This window comes from Zea mays, chromosome 8 (genome assembly GCF_902167145.1).
Source record: "Zea mays cultivar B73 chromosome 8, Zm-B73-REFERENCE-NAM-5.0, whole genome shotgun sequence".
NCBI lineage: Eukaryota > Viridiplantae > Streptophyta > Magnoliopsida > Poales > Poaceae > Zea > Zea mays.
The window spans coordinates 168,207,439-168,225,665 of record NC_050103.1 but is presented as its reverse complement, the minus strand read 5'-3'; the positions used below and the strand labels follow the sequence as shown (position 1 = coordinate 168,225,665).

General features: G+C 47.4%; 2 protein-coding genes across 5 annotated transcripts in view; one reads left to right on the top strand and one right to left on the bottom strand.

Moving 5' to 3' along the window:
* Window positions 1-1,349: 1,349 nt before the first annotated feature.
* Window positions 1,350-4,279, top strand: LOC103636357 (uncharacterized). Its single transcript, XM_008658715.2, has 5 exons — window positions 1,350-1,541; window positions 2,492-2,614; window positions 2,717-2,836; window positions 2,929-3,120; window positions 3,303-4,279. The coding sequence occupies exons 1-5, from the start codon at window positions 1,539-1,541 to the stop codon at window positions 4,086-4,088; spliced, it is 1,224 nt and encodes a 407-aa protein (XP_008656937.1). The 5' UTR covers window positions 1,350-1,538; the 3' UTR covers window positions 4,089-4,279.
* Window positions 4,280-5,502: 1,223 nt separating this feature from the next.
* LOC100279447 (uncharacterized) overlaps window positions 5,503-18,227 on the bottom strand; it is a 41,082-nt gene continuing 28,357 nt past the window's right edge. For 3 of the 4 annotated variants that reach the window (XM_020542062.3, XM_020542061.3, XM_008656577.4), the window contains 4 exons: window positions 7,395-7,816; window positions 6,944-7,037; window positions 6,756-6,869; window positions 5,503-6,228 (listed from right to left, as the gene is read on the bottom strand). In XM_020542062.3, coding sequence (XP_020397651.1) covers window positions 6,162-6,228; window positions 6,756-6,869; window positions 6,944-7,037; window positions 7,395-7,816 — 697 coding nt within the window. In that variant the 3' untranslated portion in view covers window positions 5,503-6,161. The remainder of the gene's footprint in view (window positions 6,229-6,755; window positions 6,870-6,943; window positions 7,038-7,394; window positions 7,817-18,227) is intronic. The other variant, NM_001360970.1, reaches the window with a different exon arrangement.

Sequence of the window (18,227 nt, the reverse complement as noted above, 5' to 3'; positions counted from 1 at the left end):
CCTAATAACATGATTTATTTTCTAAATAGCGTTATTTAAGACATAATTGTTGGGGTAGATTTTTTATTTTAAGGACCTAATCACTTTAAATACGGTCCTATTTTCATGATTATTTTTCCATGATTTTTTTATAGAGTGGGTGACACATACCTTTAGGTCTAGTTTGTGACCATGGATTTAGAGAAAATCCATAGGGGAGAAAATATCTTGCTATTCAAAATTGAATAGCAAGAGGTCTTCTTCCCGTGGACCCCCTCCATTTTTCTGGTCACCAAATCAACATTTAAGCTTGTGTTTGTGTGTTATAAACAATTCTATTACTGTTATAAGAATGAGATTAGTGAGCCTTTTCTGCTTTGCATGTAGAGTAGAATATGGTCTGGTGTCACCTTTTTTACTTCAAGGAGTGGTATCTATAGAGACCACACGTAGCTCACTGGTCACGCCGTCACATCCACATTTATTACAACACCAAAAAATAGTGTTGGAACTTATAGTTTCTATAAGTAATTTCATAGTGAGGTGATAGCTATGGAAATCACTTAGTAGTTTCTAGATTGTGACCGCTCGTATCGTTATTGGTACCAATACTATATGAGTAAACATACACGTGCATCTCTATTAACTGAAATTAGCATAATCTCACGCTGTCACAAGTACATTTATTTCATTATAGCAGCTCAATCCATATCTTTAATCTACTTTTCTAGTGCGTGTGAGGTGTCGCGCTAATGGTTTTCACCAGCTTTTGTCTGGTGCAACCGAGACATAGAAATGGAGGTGAAAGTATGTTTCTAAATATATACTTTTTAAACTACTGTGAAACTGTCCTATCTTTCCTGCATATTTTAAGGCCCTGTTTGGGAACAAAGTTTTTGAAAACCACAGTTTTTAAAATACTACAGTATACTTTAGTCATGACAATACCGCAGTTTACAATACCACAATTTTGAAAACTGAGGTCCAAACCTAAGTTTAGGATATCTTAAAACAACTATAGTATTTGCAATACTTCAGTTTTGAAAACAGAGATTTTAGTCAGCTTGCCAAACACCATTCTGTATATAATACTGCAGTATTTAAGAATACTGTATTATTCTTCCAAAACTGTGAAAAAACTTCACTCCCAAACGCCCCCTAAAAAGGATATTTCTGTCTTCACACATGTCTTAGTTACATGATTGCATCAATATTATAGGGTTGCATCTGATATATTCCTCTCTTGGAGAGCACCGTCAATCCGTTGCGAGTGCTCTTAGAGCCTAGAAAATGGTATTGTAGGGAATAGATCAAGTATCAGGGGTCTAATGGGAAAAGGCACGAGTATATGATGTGAAACCGAAAGCCAACGATGGGCTAGAGCATTAAAAAAAATTCCCTCAATTAATTGTCGAACTCCTCTTCCTTTTGCCTCTTCATTTCAAATTCCAGCTTCTTCCTCGCGGCGCACTGCTTGTTCGGTTTGTTCGAGGCGACGAGGCCACAAATGGTCATCGTGAGTGGCAGCAACTTCCAAACGGATTCGTGACCCTTCCGCGATGGTACGATTGCGTTATCTAGTAGTAAGATTTTTTTTTCTGAGCACGTGTTGAGTTTTTTAGTACTAAGAAATTGTCGCCAAAATCCACTGCCCGATTGCGTTTTATTACTGATTAGTCGGGTGGATTTTTATTCGATTCGCTTATTCAGCATGTTTGTTCCGCCACTGTTCTATCACCGATTTGGTAAAAGGAGTTCACTGAATTCCGTTCAAAGAATGTTTTTTTTTTACGATCCGCAGGAGAGAAATATACCGTGCTTGATGTATATAACTCGCCCCTGGAATTCTCCGTTTATTTTTCTCCGTTGACAATAAGTTTTCCAACAGTCCTCATAAAAATGTTCTGGTACTTGCTGCCTTTTTGGAGGTGCAAGTTCAACGAAACATAAACCAGTTTTCCGGCTTTTTATTAAGGATAGTTTGGAAACTACATTTTTCAACCGGATTTCTATTTTTCCAAGGAAAAATAAACTAATTTACCTTAGAAAAATAAAAATCCTATAGAAAATTAGGGTTCCGCCTTGGAATATTCTTTTTCGGAGGATTCTAATTTTTTCAAGAAAAAATGAACTAATTTTTTTTTGAAAAAATGAAAATATTTTAGAAAAATAGGGTTTCGAAACTAGAACCAGCAGTAGCTGGGAATTCAGTTAGCACCGATATTTCTTGAGTTCCTTGTATTTGCAATCGCCGATTTTCACCGCGCGGCGATCTTTGGCATTTGCACCCCTTCCGTCGAGCAGATAGCCATGTCCCAAACCTATTCTCAACTAAACAACACTATCTACAGGATCGTCTTTCATGATTCCGTAGGCTCTTACGCGGCCTCAGTCTAGTCTCGGCAGTTGAGAATCCAGAGTGCAGACATGTTGCATCTTGACGCCATGCCATTTGAAACCACACGTACGATGTCCTCGCTCACTCATTGTTCCTTCTGACAACCCGCCACAGGATCCCGTCTCCAAAGGTGCGTGGCAGAAGCGATTCTTCAGCGTCGCGCCGCCGGCGGCGCTGGTCTTCTTCTTCGTGCTGATATTCGTCGCCGGTGCAGCCGTCACGCTAGATCATAAGGAGGTGCGTTGTGACTTGTGACAGCTAGGAGGCATGTTCTTCAGCTGGTGTGTGGTCTCTGAATCCTGAAAGTTCAATTCATTCCTGCACAACTTGTTTGTGCAGAGTCGTGTGTCCGTATTGCAGTTGCAGCCAAAACTAGTGACTGCAGCAGCGGAGATGAGGCCTCCAGCGACGACGAGCGAGCTGCGCGCAGGGCCAGCAGAGGAACCCGACATCTGTGAGGTCAAAGATGGTCTCTTTGTTGCTATGTTGTGCTTGAAAAAAATTGACAGGTGAAGAGTTGCTGAAAGTTCCTCGTGCTGAAAACTCTTCAGAGTAAATGTAGACCTCCAGGCAGCGAGGCGTTGCCGCGGGGCATCGTGCAGGACAAGTCCAACTTGGAGATGGAGTCGATGGGTGGCAACCCTGAACGTGAGGAGAACGGCAGCGGCAGGCGGTCGAAAAGCCTCCTCGCCATCCCCGTCGGCATCAAGCAGAAGGCGGTCGTCGACAAGCTCGTCTCCAAGGTACCAGCCTACCAGGGCCAGGGCCCGGCCTTCCGTTGTTCAGTTTATGCGCGCATGCTTGTCAGATATAGTAGAAGGATAGTAGCGTGCCTGCGTCTGCATGCCATCGTGGCACGCAGACCAGCTGACTGATCACTGATCGCCGTGCTGTATGTTGCTGCTCGATCGTACGCGTCGTGCAGTTCCCGGACACCAAGTTCACCGTGATGCTGTTCCACTACGACGGCGAGGTGGACGGGTGGCGAGACCTCGAGTGGTCGGGCCGCGCGGTCCACGTCGCCGCGCGCGACCAGACCAAGTGGTGGTTCGCCAAGAGGTTCCTGCACCCGGACCTGGTGGCGGAGTACGACTACGTCTTCCTCTGGGACGAGGACGTCGAGGTGGACAGCTTCGACCCGCTCAGGTACCTGCGGGTCGTGAGGAAGGAAGGGCTCGAGGTCTCGCAGCCGGCGCTGGACCGCCGGTCGCAGATCCACCACGGGCTCACGGCCCGCGCGCGGCGGGGCGGCGGCGTCCACCGGCGGTACTACAAGACGAAGGGGCACGGCAGGTGCTACGGCAACAGCACGGGCCCGCCGTGCACGGGGTGGGTGGAGATGATGGTGCCCGTGTTCTCGCGCGCGGCGTGGCGGTGCGCGTGGCGCATGGTCCAGAACGACCTCGTCTACGCGTGGGGAATGGACTACAAGCTCGGCTACTGCGCGCAGGGCGACCGGCGCCGCAACGTCGGCATCGTCGATAGCCAGTACGTGCTGCACCGGGGCATCCCCACCCTCGGCGGCGGCGGCGGCAACGGCAACGGCAAGCCTTCGTTCTCCGCTTCCGCGTCAGCGTTGGGGGCAGACCGGTTAGCGGTCAGGCAGCGGTCCTACACCGAGCTGCAGGTGTTCAATAGGAGGTGGAAGAAGGCCGTGTCGGAGGACGGGTGCTGGACTGACCCTTACCCGAACACGGCGACCACCGGCTGACCGTTGGACGGAACGAGACAGCTCAGTAGTTGGTAGCTGTCGGATTGACCTCGTCTAGATGATGGTAGCAGATCATACACCGCATTACTTTACAGATTCAGAGAGCTCATATATGATGTACAGATTAAAAAAAAAATCCTAACTCTTGACTGTTGTCTATACAAGGGAAAGAGCAAATTTTGTACTGTCAATCAGTTGTTCCAACTTGCTATGTTTGGAGCAATATTAGCGATAGCCTCACAAACTAGCTATTAGCAATGATAGTGCAAATGAGAGAAGTCATCGAGCAATCAATTGCAAAATTGGACATCATAATAAGCAGACGAGGAACAACTTATGTCGCTGCACCATCACCACCCTCGTCCACTCAGCACTGGCAAAACTTTAATCACAGGTAAAACTTTAATCCACGCTGAAATTGTACAACTAATAGAGATAGACGGTGAGCACCACATGATGGATGATTGTGTGGTGGGCGCACGGAGGCAACGCCCGCACCCACTTCTTAGTTCTCCTTTAGAACACAGGAATCCAAAACACATGAACATAGAAAACTTAGTAGGAGTCCAATGAAAAACAGAAGGTTGCTAAACATGGGAAAACTTTGGCAAGACGTTTGGATGGGCACATGAGAAACGTATGGTTTTTTAGAGATATTTGTATAGCTTATTGCTTAATTATATTATTATGTATAGGTAATTAATTGTGTGGCCATGTATTCTCTCGGCGTGTTAGTACGGAAGTGTAAACAATCTTTCCATTAGTCGTACGGAAGTGTAAACAATCTTTCCATTAGTCGTACGAATTTATCCTCTGGCGCCTTTCTTCTGTACAGAAGAATGGCGCTAGGGACAAACAGCTACTGTGCTGTGAGCAGCAATGGCTAATCATTCATCAATTAACATTTGTCCAACGTCAGCCTAAACAACCAAGATGTCAGAGTGGATGTTTTCAATCATTTGGAATTCCTGCCTCTTTTTAACTATTGCTTCAGTATCCCTCCGGCAATCCTATGGCTTTTGGCTTCTGCAACAGCTTATTAATTTAGCAAACTTATTAGTTCAATTGTTTCTCAAAATAAACTAAAATAGACAGAAACGGCTTTTCATCCGCTTATCGGGACCCAAAAAACAGCTTGGGCTGATAAACTGTTGGTACAACTGCTTAAATATGTGAAAAAGCTGCAAAATAAGTATGCCAAATAGGGACTAGATAAGCTGCTTTTCCAGCAAAACGGGGCATTTTATTCCTGTTAACCAAATGGATGAATAATGACCATACCATAGGGATGGTGAATCCTTCGAAAATCCTGTGACGTTCCCGTTTAAGGCCTCATTTGAAAAAATAAACTGATTGATTATTGTTTCCATGTTCCTGTGTTTTTCATATGAAAAATAAACTGATTGCTGTAAAATTCAAATACAATCTCTATAAACTTGTTGCATTCCAAATGAGCCTAAGAGTTTAACCTAAATGCATGTTCACTGCATCGTTCGCGTGGGAAAAAAAAATCTGCATGTGATGTAGACAATATCCCGTGCAACACTGACTTACATTGGCCCAGCTCGCTATAACGCTACGACTTCTCGATTCGTGTTCATTGCCAAAAATATCACCAATGCATAGTAAGCTAAATCTACTCGGCTTTTTGGGTAAGCAAGGTCAGGTACCCCAAATATTTGAAAAGAAAATATCCTGCTACATGCCAGCTATTTGCCACGTGCAGAAGAAGCTATTATCGTGAAGCAACAATGAGGTTCATCTTTGCAGCGGAGCATGAGTCCTTTTCTCTCACCCGTCAGTCTAGCTGATATTCAGTTTCTTTCATGAAAACACAGCTAGCACACGAGTGTCAAGTACTCAAGTAGAAGCACCATAATCGTGCAAATCCCATATAACTATAAAATTACAGCTGACTTAAAAAACTCGCATCGCTATTGTTACGAGGGAAAAGGCTCCATGAGTGTACAGATGACCTTCCCTTGCCTCCAGAATAATCAACCACCACTATAGAAAACCTCTATTTGAAACCAAAACCGCCGAAAAGAACCAAGGTTCGTTCAAATGCAATCATCATGTATCTCTGAAAATATCAGCAGCTGGTGAGTTCTTGTTCGTAAATCCAAACTGCAGATCAAAGCTATAACAAGAAATGGAATGTATGATAATCATGAGAAAATGGATCAGCTCAAATGTGACAGCTATGGTCGACTGGTCGTATAAAAGCAGATGCATGCATGAAGGTTCCAGTACGACAGCTTTGTATCCCATCCTTTTCAGAAAGAAAGTCATTCTACTTTGCCCTAAATCAAATCATCTAAAAATCTGACTAAGTTATTCGGATTTAGTTGTTTACAATACAAGTATCAGGAAATATATTTCATACTATGCTTATTTGGTGTCATAAATACAACTTCACTATAAACCTGGTCAAACTTATTGGGTAATATGCAAGTCTAAATGCATCATTGTAGATGATGCTTCTTAATATAATGAAATACAGCTCACCTACGTTTTCGAGAAAAAATGATGATGATGTCATAAAGCTTCGTATAAAGATGAGCATGGCCAGATAAAAATTTGGTAGCATATGATAAAAAGTTACTATTTTTTCTATAGAAGTGTTAAATAAAAACAGAAGACTAATGCAAAACTTCATTGAATCACCTCTTTGGTGCACACTGAAGGACACAAACATAGCAGTGCATCCAATACTCCGTAATACCGATGTTCATCCAGGGAAATGAGGGAGACGTCTGCAGATGAAGCGATGAAGGCACCCTGAACAAAGAAACATAGGAGTTCAAAACAAATGGCATCAAAAAGGGTAAAAATCAATCTGATATATTGTGCACCTTTCACCGCTAAGGATCCCGTATGCCAATTGTTTGCAAAAGGAGTAACCAGTCCTGTTGAAAACTCTCTCGTAATTTGATCTGATTACTTGAACTGCACATATCATCCATTATGTTAGGAAGATTACCAGCAAGTGGAACAGCAAAAGGCAACTGCAGCCTAGTACCTCTTGCGAGATGCATTCTATTGACAAAAGGTAAGCACACTACTGGTGATATGAACATAAAGCTAGGCCGCAAAATGGAACTATTCGAAAGTTGGGCAAGCTATTTGTATTTGGGCTTCAGTTTGTTGTAAACTAACATCTTAATATATATTATTCAAATAGGCATGTAGAACCACATGGACATGTTGCTGCAGACATTTATTGTAAAATTAGGTATCCAACAAAAAATGTATCAACCCTTCAACTAAGAATGGTCTAAGCAAAAATCAAGAGAAACATTTTACCAAAAGTCGCATAGCTGCAATGAAGTTCTGAAACTAATGATTCTGATAGTTTGTCGATTAGATCCTCCTTTCTTGTTTCATTGCAACATCCGACTGAATGGGATGATAGGTCGTCATCTTCAAAAGTATGCCCATTTGATGGCAGATGAAAGAAAAATAATCCAGCAGGAAATCTGTGCCTCCTCATCACCCATAGAGTTAACTCAGCATAAGGAGTGGATTGGATTAGAGCAATGACAATTTCCAGCATCACACACACCCAGATAACCGTTGTTGTCAAGATAGAGAAGAATACATAGAATACAGAAGTTGTAGGTATAAGAAGTAGGATTGGTGTAAACAACAGGGAACCAACCACGTGCTGTTCAACTGTGTAGTCATAACTATCTAACCTCTGCCTAAGAGGATTCCATTTGCGCCCTCTGTTATGGCATTAGCAAGTGTTAGCAAACTTACGAAGCAAATATGAAAAAAAAACTGACAGGAAACAAACACCTCATCAGATGCTATCGTAACAACTTAGCAATATTTATGGCATATTAAATAAAAACCATAGAAAAGTTACAGGCAACAAAAATGACAAGAAATAATATTAAAAATAGCTAATGTTTTATGGTGCAAACATTATGCTTTTACACACATTAAGTTATCTGGCTCCATTACTAGCTTCTATACACGGACATAAGTGAAAAGTAATCACAGTCAAACTTACTTATCATTCTTGGCCTAGTTGTATTCTGCCAAAGAAAATCTGGATAGTTAAATATTTTATTTCCAACTAAGGAAAATTGGTTCCGGAGCATCAAAAGATAATCGCTTTCAGAAATACCATCAATCAACATCTGTAAGATACCATGGCAAGTACGAGACTTTCAAATTTACCACTCCATTACTTTTGCTCCTAATGGTGCTAAATCAGGCAATGCTAGCCCTCGCCTATGAAAGCACATCTCCCTGCTGCTTTCTATGTCTAGAAAAATAGACAAGGCAAGAAGCAGTCAATAAGCATAACTACATCCTCTTCCTCCGGCTTATCATCGTGGTAGTACTCCCTACCATGGGCTCGTGGCAGTGAACTCAAGGTTGGAGTCACATCACAACCAACGTGATCACCACAGACTTGGGTTTCGTGATGCCAAGGTAGAGTAACTGCAGCCGATACTCAGGGGGCCCTTGCCTGGAGTCACACCAGCAGATGTGCACGCTGTGCAAAGAAGAGGGAACTACTAGATCTCGGTGGTGCCAAGCACCGTCAAGCACCATCTTCTCGTAGACAAAGCGGAGGATTTGGCAGAGCTTCATTTTGACATTAGCCATCTTGTGCTGCAGGCAGGCCATAATGGCCTCCTGGCAGCGCTGGACATTGAGGGGCTCCTCAACCTCGGCCCACAGTGCCAATGCTGCGGACTGCCACCGCCTCCGTCTCCAACAGCATGCACCCTAGTCCTATATCCACACTGTGCAGTCCTCCCCCTCCTGGTGATTCCAATCGAAGTGTACAAGTGAATTTCATGCCAAAGGCTTAAGCTTTTGGGTTCATCTAGTTAGTGTGTCCACTCTAACAATTCCTTTCTACATGCTTCCCCACTACTGCCGTCATGTATCAGTGCCGCTATGGTGCTACCAACCTCTCCTTCGAGCCACCAGACCAGAGCCTCCCCCTGCGAATGATCAGCACAGTGAGCCATGTCAGTCGCTGGCTGCCGTAGCGGGCGACATCACCGACAGAGTGCAGCCATCGTCAATCTGTTTGACCAACCTGTTCTCAATGCTCAAGTTTCAGCGCAACGACCACAGAGCAAAACCATTCCCTTATCCATCAGCTCAAAATGGAGTGAAGAACAGCATGTAGTCTTGTGGGCGGTAACCGAGTGCTAGAATTTGAAATGGACTCATTTTGTGCCTTGTATTTTTACAGAGCACCAATATTCTGATGGCAATATCCAAAGTGATTATCTTTTGATGCTATGGAACCAATTTTCCCATTCCCATTCCTAGATTCACGCAAGTTATCTCATTAGTTGGGGAAAGTGATCTAGCCAGGGATTTTACTTTTATATTACGGATTATTAGGATTTTAGTCAAGACCGTGCCTTCAAGTTAGGGGCTTTGGAGGTCAAGGACTTTCGCCCAATCAGCCTGATCTATAGTTTTGCAAAAAAATGTCACAAAAGTATTGGCTAATAGGCTTGCTATCAGGTTACTTGAGTTGGTGTCACCAAATCAGAGTGCTTTTGTGAAAGGAATAAGTATTCATGACAATTTCATTTTGGTGCAGCAAACAGCCAAAGCCATTCATAAGCAAAAGCTCTCTAGAGTCCTCAAACTAGACATTTGTAAGGCCTTCGATTCCGTTTCATGGCATTTTCTTCTTGAAGTTCTTTGGCATCTAGGTTTTGGTCCGGTTTAGTGTAACATAATTTGAAGCTCCTGCGCTCATCCTCTACTAGAGTGTTGGTGAATGGAATGCCTAGGGACCTTATTTCTCACCAACGTGGTTTGAGACAAGGGATCCACTCTAAAAAAACCCGGCCGGGGAAGGAAATACTGCCCTCCTGGTATTATATTAAGAAGAGACCGAAACATAGCCCCAGCCGAGAAAATCCCCGAACCCTGGCCCCCAATCACTAGCGAGCCGTCAGCGTCCACTCTGCAACGGCCTAGCCAGAGGGTGGCGCGCAGGACGTAACCTGGGAGGGACGGGGCACAGGGGATTTTTTTAACAAGTCAGAAATCCGTGTGTGTCTGTGTTTATGTGTGTGTTGTACTGTCTGTTCGGGGTTCTTTTTCCCCTTTTCTTCTTAATATATTGATGCGCAGCTCTCCTGCGTGTTCGAGAAAAAAGAAATTCGCCCTCGAGAGGGATCGAACCCGGGACCTGGAGGTGCTACTCGGAAGCCTTAACCATTACGCTAGGGGCCCTTTCGCAGGGGATCCACTCTCACCGATGCTTTTAATCCTAGTAATGGACGTATTGAACTCTCTGTTCTTGAAAGCTGATGAGCTGGGACTGTTGCAGCCCCTGCTAAGACATGGTATTGTACAGAGAGTCTCTCTATATGCGGACAATGTTGTGCTATTTTTGTAGCCAAACAGGAGTGAGGTCATGGTGGTCAAGGAAATTTTGAGGATCTTTGGGGAGGCTTCAGGTCTGGTCACAAACATAAACAAGTGCAGTTTGACCCTATTCATTGTGATGAGCAAGAGCTTAATGCAGCACAAGATCTATTCCCCTGCATTGTCGTGGACTTTCCATGTAAGTATTTGCGATTGCCCCTTTCTATTACAAAGCTACCTAGAAGTGTTTTTCTTGATCTCATTGACAAGGTGGCTGATAAGATAAGCTGGACATTTCCAAGGCCTTCGACTCGGTCTCTCGGCCTTTCCTTTTTGAAGTTCTGGAAAAATTAGGCTTTGGTCCCGTGTGGAGGGATGTGATAAGTGGTTTTCTTATGACCTCTTCCACCCAGATCTTGCTCAATGGGGTGCCTGGAAGGTTCATTTCTCATAGAAGGGGCTTGCGGCAAGGTGACCCCTTGTCTCCGCTGCTTTTTATAATTGTTATGGATGTCCTCACTGTGCTTTTTATCAAGGCTGAGGAGCATGGGTTGCTGCAGCCCATTTCTTCTAATTCCTTTCAGCACTAGATCTCGCTCTATGCAGACGATGTGGCTCTCTTCCTAAAACCAGAGCCCAGGGACCTAAACACCGCTGTGAGGATTTTGGATCTGTTCGGGGATGCTTCAGGGTTGAGAACTAATATAGCAAAGAGCAGTATTGTACCCATCCGTTGCACACATGCTGATTTGAATTTGGTCCAACAGCTCCTTCCCTGCAGATTTGAAACTTTTCCAATTAAATACTTGGGTCTCCCTCTCCCTGAAGAAGTTATCTAAAGCTCAGCTTCAACCTGTATGTAAGGTGGTAAAAAATCTGATTGCTGCAGCCATTATTACTAAGCTCGGTGATGGAGCCAATACCCTTTTCTGGAAGGACAGATGGTTGGATGGGAGATGTATTAAGGACATAGCTCCTGCAATGTTTGATTTGGTGCCCCTGCGTCTTGCCAACAGACGGTTGGTCAAAGATGCTCTCCCTAATTTCCAGTGGATCTCCGATGTGAATGGGGCAATTTCAGTCAGAGTCATTGCTGAATTCCTGGAACTTTGTGAAGTGCTTGATGAAGTTGTGCTCCAGCCTGGAATAAGGGATCGACATTTATGGAAATTCAGCGCTTCAGGGGATTATACAACTAGTTCTGCTTATAAAGCTCTCTTCCTTGGTTCAGTTCAGTTCGAACCAGCAGAGCGTGTGTGGAAATCTTGGGCTCCTGGGAAGTGCAAGTTCTTTATATGGCTTGTGGAACATAATAGGTGCTGGACTGCCGACAGGCTCATAAAAAGAGGACTAGACCGACCTGAGCAGTGCCCCTTGTGCGACCAAGAGGCTGAAACCATAAATCATTTGCTGGTCAAATGTGTTTTTGCCAAGCAGTTCTGGTTTAATTTCCTTAGTTCAGTGGGGCTGCAGGAGCTGTGTCCAGCTCATGAGGATTCCTTTGAGTCGTGGTGGAAGTCTAGCAGCTCTCGGGCATCTGATCTTTTGAGAAAAGGTTTCAATTCTTTAGTGATCCTAGGTGCTTGGACCATTTGGAAGCATAGGAATAGATGTGTTTTTGATGGTTGTAATCCCAGCTTGGTCACAACCCTTAGGGTGGCTAGGGAAGAGGCGGTGCTCTGGTCCTTGACTGGAGCCAAGACCCTGTCCTTCCTCCAAGTTGATGAGTTGCTGGCTTAAAACAGCGTTGTGGGTCGTGTTTCCTCCATGATAGTTGGTGATCCTTAGTTAGTCTCTAGTGGTGTGTGTGCTGTAATGGGGTTCTCTCCCCCTTTCTTATTCTTCTATTAATACAAAGATGTGCAGCTCTCCTGCGTATTCCAGAAAAAACCTCTTATTGACAAGGTGGCTGATCTCTTACCGGCTTGGAAAGCTGACATGATGACCCGTGCTGGCAAAGCTACCCAGGTGCAATTTGTGCTCACGGCTACTGTTATTTACCAAATGATGGCTCTGGATTTACCTAAGTGGGCTATTAAAGCAATTGATAAAATCCGCCGCAGGTTCTTGTGGAGAGGGCGTAAAGAGGCTAATGGTGGCCATTGTATGGTGGCCTGGGGCAAGGTAACACGCCCCAAAGAGTTGGGGGGACTTGGTATCTCTGATCTTCAATGCTTAAATAGGGCCCTACGTGTAAGATGGATTTGGCTCCAAAAAACGGATTCTTCCAAACCGTGGACTGATTTGACGTTCCAATCAAACCGGTTTTTGGATAGCTTGTGCTCCTTGGCAATGGCCTCCATAGTGGGTGATGGGCAGTCCACTCTTTTTTGGCATGACAGATGGATCTTGGGTCAGAGGATTGCAGACTTGGCCCCTCATGTTTTTAGTTTGGTTCCTAAAAGGCTGGTGAAGCGAAGGACAGTGGCTGATGCTTTGGGGATTTAAGGGGAGTGGTAACATGGGAGGTCATTGCTGACTTCATTTTGCTGGATGTTGTGGCTGACGTTGATCTTCAATCGGGAGTTCCAGATAAACATTATTGGAGGTTCTCTTCCAATGGTATCTATTCGGCCAAATCTGCTTATGAGATAATGTTCTGTGGTTCTACCTCCCTGGCGGGCTTTGAAAGAGTGTGGAACACATGGGCGCCGACTAAGTGTCAGTTTTTCCTCTGGTTGGTCCTACATAATAAATATTGGACGACTGACCGGCTCGCTAAGAGGGGTCTTCCCCATCCTAGTTCTTGCCCCTTATGTGGCCAGGAAGGAGAGTCTATTCATCACTTGCTTGTTTCCTGTGTCCTCGCGAGGCAATTTTGGTATCTTCTCCAACGTGTCAACCTGTCCGCCCTTGCCCCCGGGATGGAAGATATCAATTTTGAAGCTTGGTGGTGTAGATCGGCTGAGGTTACTCCTAAGGACCTCAGAGATGGCTTTAACTCCTTGGTGATCCTGGGGGCTTGGACTATCTGGAGACACCACAATGACTGTGTTTTCAATGGTGCTCAGCCTTCTATAGCTGGATTGCTTACCTCAACCAGTGATGAGTTCAATATGTGGTGTTTTGCGGGGGCCAAAGGCTTGACCCGTCTTTCGGACCTAGCTTTTGTATTCAACCCCGGCTAGGTGGCGGTTATTCCTCTTGTTGTGTGTGTGTGTGAGTGGTGTGTTAGGTCATTGTAAATACCATCCTTCTTCTAATGAAATGATACGCAGCTCTCCTGCGTGTTCGAGAAAAAGATAAGTTACCTAGTTGGAAAGCTGCATTAATCCATCCAGCAGGGAGGGCGACATTAGTTAAATAAGTGCTTACGGCAATCCCTATCATCTCATAGCACTTCAATGCCCCAAATGGGTTGTCAAGGCAATAAATAAAATCCGGAGGGGATTTCTATGGAAAGGAAGAACTGATATAGTGATATCAAAGGAGGTCATTGTGTTGTTGGTTGGACTAAGGTATGCAAACCAGTGAACCAAGGAGGCAAGGAGGTTTGGGTTTGCACAACTTGGAATTCTTGGTTGGGTACTAAACATGAGGTGACTTTGGCTTAAAAAAACTCAACCGGACAGACCATGGACTGTAGTTAATATTCAAATACATCCAAATGCAGCAGCCCTCTTCTCAACTTATGTGTGTTCCATTGTTGGTGACGGATCTTCGACCCTTTTCTGGATTGACTGTTGGCTCCATGGGCAATACATTAAGCAGATTGCTCCATCTCTGATAAGCATTATTTCCAAAAGGTTTCAGAATAGGAGAATAGTCCAGGAAGCTTTGATAGAAAACAGATGGGTGAATGATATCAATGGAAGTCTGCCGGTTCAAGTGTTATCCGAGTACTTCAAGATTTGGGCCTTGATTCAGGGGGTACAGCTTCATCCAGTATTGAACTGAAAACCCTAACCAGGGTTGGGTGCTATATTTATTTATAATAGATGTTGGGCCTAGCCCGTTACACAGGATAAACACAGTAACTCTAACCCTCCCCCCCCCCCCCCCGCGCACAGTCGAAACTCTAGCCACGGGAGATGTTGAGACTGGACCGAAACTCCTTGAACACTGACGTAGGGAGGCCCTTGGTGAAGATGTCGGCGAACTGAGAAGTGGTTGGGACATGAAGAACTTGAACATTTCCGACGGCAACCCGCTCGCGAACGAAGCGGAGGTCGAGCCCGACATGCTTCGTACGCTGATGTTGGACGGGGTTGGAGAGGTACATGGCGCTGAGATTGTCACAGTAGACGAGGTGCTTCGTGGCAGCGGGCTGTGTAGCTCCTGGAGCAACTGCCGGAGCCACGCCACCTCGGCGACGCCGTTGGCCACAGCGCGGTACTCAGCCTCGGCGCTGGAGCGGGAGACGACGGGTTGCCGCCTCGAAGACCAGGAGACAAGGATGTCGCCAAGCAAGACGGCGAAACCGGAATTGGACTGACGGGTGTCGGGACAACCAACCAATCGGCGTCAGTGTAGACATCAAGGTCGGTGGTCGCAGATCGGCGAAGGAGAAGACTGAAGTCGGTGGGTGCCGCAGAGGTACCGAAGGATCCGCTTCATAGCAGTGAGATGTGGCTCCCGCGAAGCGTGCATATGAAGACACGCCTGCTAGACGACGTAGGCGATGTCGGTACGAGTGAAGACGAGGTACTACAGAACCCCGACAAGACTCCAATAGCTGGTCGGACCAACCACCGAAGAGCCGGCGTCAGTGGAAACCTTGCCCTGAGTGTCCACCAGAGTGGATCATGGCTTACAGTCAGCCATGCCAGCGCGCTCGAGGATGTTGACGGTATACTGGCGCTATAATCAGAGGATGACACTATGAGTTGGGGCAATTTTCTGTTTATTTCCTCAAACACTACACAATGCCATACCCATCTAAGGGTTGGAGACCCATATTTATAGCCCTAGAGGCTGCACTACCACACCTTCTCACACACACTACACAACAGGATTGTCCTATAGATGCTAAAGAGACTACAGAGGACAGTCAAAAGCGACTGTTGTCCTCTAGATGCTAAAGAGACTACAGAGATGCTAAAGGACTACAGAGGACAGTCAAAAGCGACTGCTGTCCTCTAGATGCTCAAGGACTACAGAGGACAGTCAAAAGCGATTGTTGTCCTTTAGATGCTCAAGACTTATTCCACCATTCTCCCCCTAAGTCTTGGGCGTCGTCTTGTGAGAAAGTTGGGTCATCCCGGACCTGGAGCAAAGCTCAACAAACTTGATCTTCCCAAGGGGCTTGGTGAGCAGGTCTGCAAGCTGATCCTTGGTGTTGATGTAGCGCGCCTTGATGCTCCCTTTTGCCAAGCAGTCTCGGATGAAGTGGTATCTCAGCCGGATGTGCTTGCTCCGTTCATGGAATACGGGGTTCTTGGCCAATGCCAAAGCGGACTGGCTGTCCACCCTGAGTTCCACCGCTCTAGTGTCTCTCCCGAGGAGATCACCGAGCAGTCGAGCCAGCCAGAGCGCCTGAGTCGAAGCAGTGGACACCGCTATGTACTCGGCCTCGCAGCTGGACATGGCCACCACCTGCTGCTTCACCGACTGCCAGCTAATGAGGCACTTGCCGAGGAAGAAGAGGATCCCGCTTGTGCTCTTGCTAGTGTCGATGTCACCGGCGTGGTCGCTGTCGCTATACCCGACAAGGTGTGCCTCCCCAGGGCACCTCGGGTAGTAGAGACCGTGGTTGAGAGTCCCCGCAACATAGCGGATGATCCTCTTCACAGCCTGCTCATGCTCCGTCGTCGGTCGCTGCAAGAACCGACTAACGTAGCCGACGGAGTATGCCAAGTCAGGCTGTGTGTGGACGAGGTAGCGAAGGCTCCCCACAAGACGCCGGTACTGTGTAGCATCCACCTCCTCCGACGTGCTGTCGCGACTCAGCTTCAGCCTCTCCTCCATCGGAGTGAGAGCTGGGTTGCAGTCGGTGAGCCCAGCCAGCTCAACAATGCGCTTGGCGTAGGCGGTCTGGCGAAGTGTGATCCCGGAGTCTCCCTGGTGCACCTCAATCCCCAGGTAGAACGAGAGATGCCCCAGGTCACTCATTTGGAAGGTGGCCTTCATCTCTTCCTTGAACGCTGCCACCTCTGCATCCTTGGCGCCGGTGATCACCAAGTCGTCGACGTAGACACCCACCAGCAGGGCACTTCCTCCATTGCCCCGCCGATAGATGGCCGCCTCGTGCGGGCTTGGCGTGAAACCCATTCCTTTGAGCGTGGAATCCAGCTTGGCATTCCACGCCCTCGGTGCCTGTCGCAGGCCATAGAGAGCCTTGCGCAGGCGCAACACCTTGCCCTCCTTGTCAGGGATCGCAAAACCTGGCGGCTGGTGTACGTAGACCTCCTCCTTTAAGTCGCCGTTAAGAAACGCCGACTTGACGTCCATGTGATGAACGTGCCAGCCTTGTTGGGCTGACAGCGCAAGGAGGAGTCGCACGGATTCCATCCGTGCCACGGGGGCGAAAGCATCGTCGAAGTCGATCCCCTCCTGCTGTAGGAAACCGCGTGCCACCAAGTGAGCCTTGTGCTTGACGATGGCGCCGGCTTCATCCCTCTTCAGTTTGAACACCCATTTAAGGGTGATCGCGCGATGACCATGAGGGAGATCAGCGAGCTCCCAGGTGCGGTTCGTCTCAACCGCGTCCATCTCCGACTGCATCGCGGCACGCCAAGCCGCATGTTTCTCGGCCTCCGCGAAAGACCGAGGCTCACCATCGTCGCATGCAAGATGCAACTCTCCTGCCAGAATGCGAGATGCAGGGTCTGGCACCAACGGGTCGATGAGAAGGCCCTCCACCCTTCGATACCGCAACGGCTCGCCGTCGTAGCACGCGTCGACGCGCTCCTCGTCGCGGGACAGAGGGGTCACGAGCTCCACTGGGTCGTGCTCGACACGAGCTGGTGTCGGAGAGGACGTTCCCGGAGAGGGTACCGTCGGTGCTGGAGTACGTGGTGGCGAAGAGCTCGCTGTAGCCGGAGTCGTGGCTGGAGTGCGTGGTGGTGAAGAGCTCGTTGTAGCAGGAGCTGGAGAGTTTGGCGCTGGAGTCGGTGGAGACTTGGGGGCTGGGGTAGACCTGCTCGGAGAAGAGTTGCCTACTCCCCCAGCTCCCTCAAAGTGGACATACTCGATGGTGAAGTCGTACGTCGGAGTCGTGCCGTCGTCCACCGCCTTGTACCACGCCCATCCTCGCCCTTCGTCGAACACTACGTCGCGCGCCGTGCGCACACGCTGTGTTCTTGGGTCAAGGATGTGGTAGGCCTTCGAGCCCTCCACGTAGCCAATGAACACCCCCGGGGTGCTCCTATCGTCGAGCTTGCTGATGTGGCCAAGCTCCTTGGTGAACGCGAGGCAGCCGAAGACCCGTAGATGAGAGACCGCCGGCTTGCGCCCATGCCAAGCCTCGTACGGTGTCATCCCGTTGAGAGCCTTGGTGGGCGAGCGGTTGAGGATGTAAACCGCTGTCACCACCGCCTCTCCCCAGAAGACAGCTGGCATTCCTCTCTGCTTGAGGAGAGCCCGAGCCATCCCCACAACCGTCTGGTTGCGCCGCTCGACGACGCCGTTCTGCTGCGGGCTGTACGGCGCGGAGTAGTGGCGCTAAACGCCCTCATCCGCGCAGTACGACGCGAACTCATCCGCCGTGAATTCGTCGCCGTTGTCGGTGCGCAGCACGTGCAGCTTGCGGCCGCACTCCGCCTCCGCAGCGACCTGCACACGCCTGATGGTGTTCGCAGCCTCTCCCTTGCTGCCAAGGATCATCACCCACATGTA

Excerpts from the sequence above, each read along its gene's own strand:
- LOC103636357 (XM_008658715.2), top strand. Across the intron at positions 2,615-2,716 it reads TCACGCTAGATCATAAGGAG|AGTCGTGTGTCCGTATTGCA; the intron begins GTGCGTTGTGAC and ends TTGTTTGTGCAG. Across the intron at positions 2,837-2,928 it reads AGGAACCCGACATCTGTGAG|AGTAAATGTAGACCTCCAGG; the intron begins GTCAAAGATGGT and ends AAAACTCTTCAG.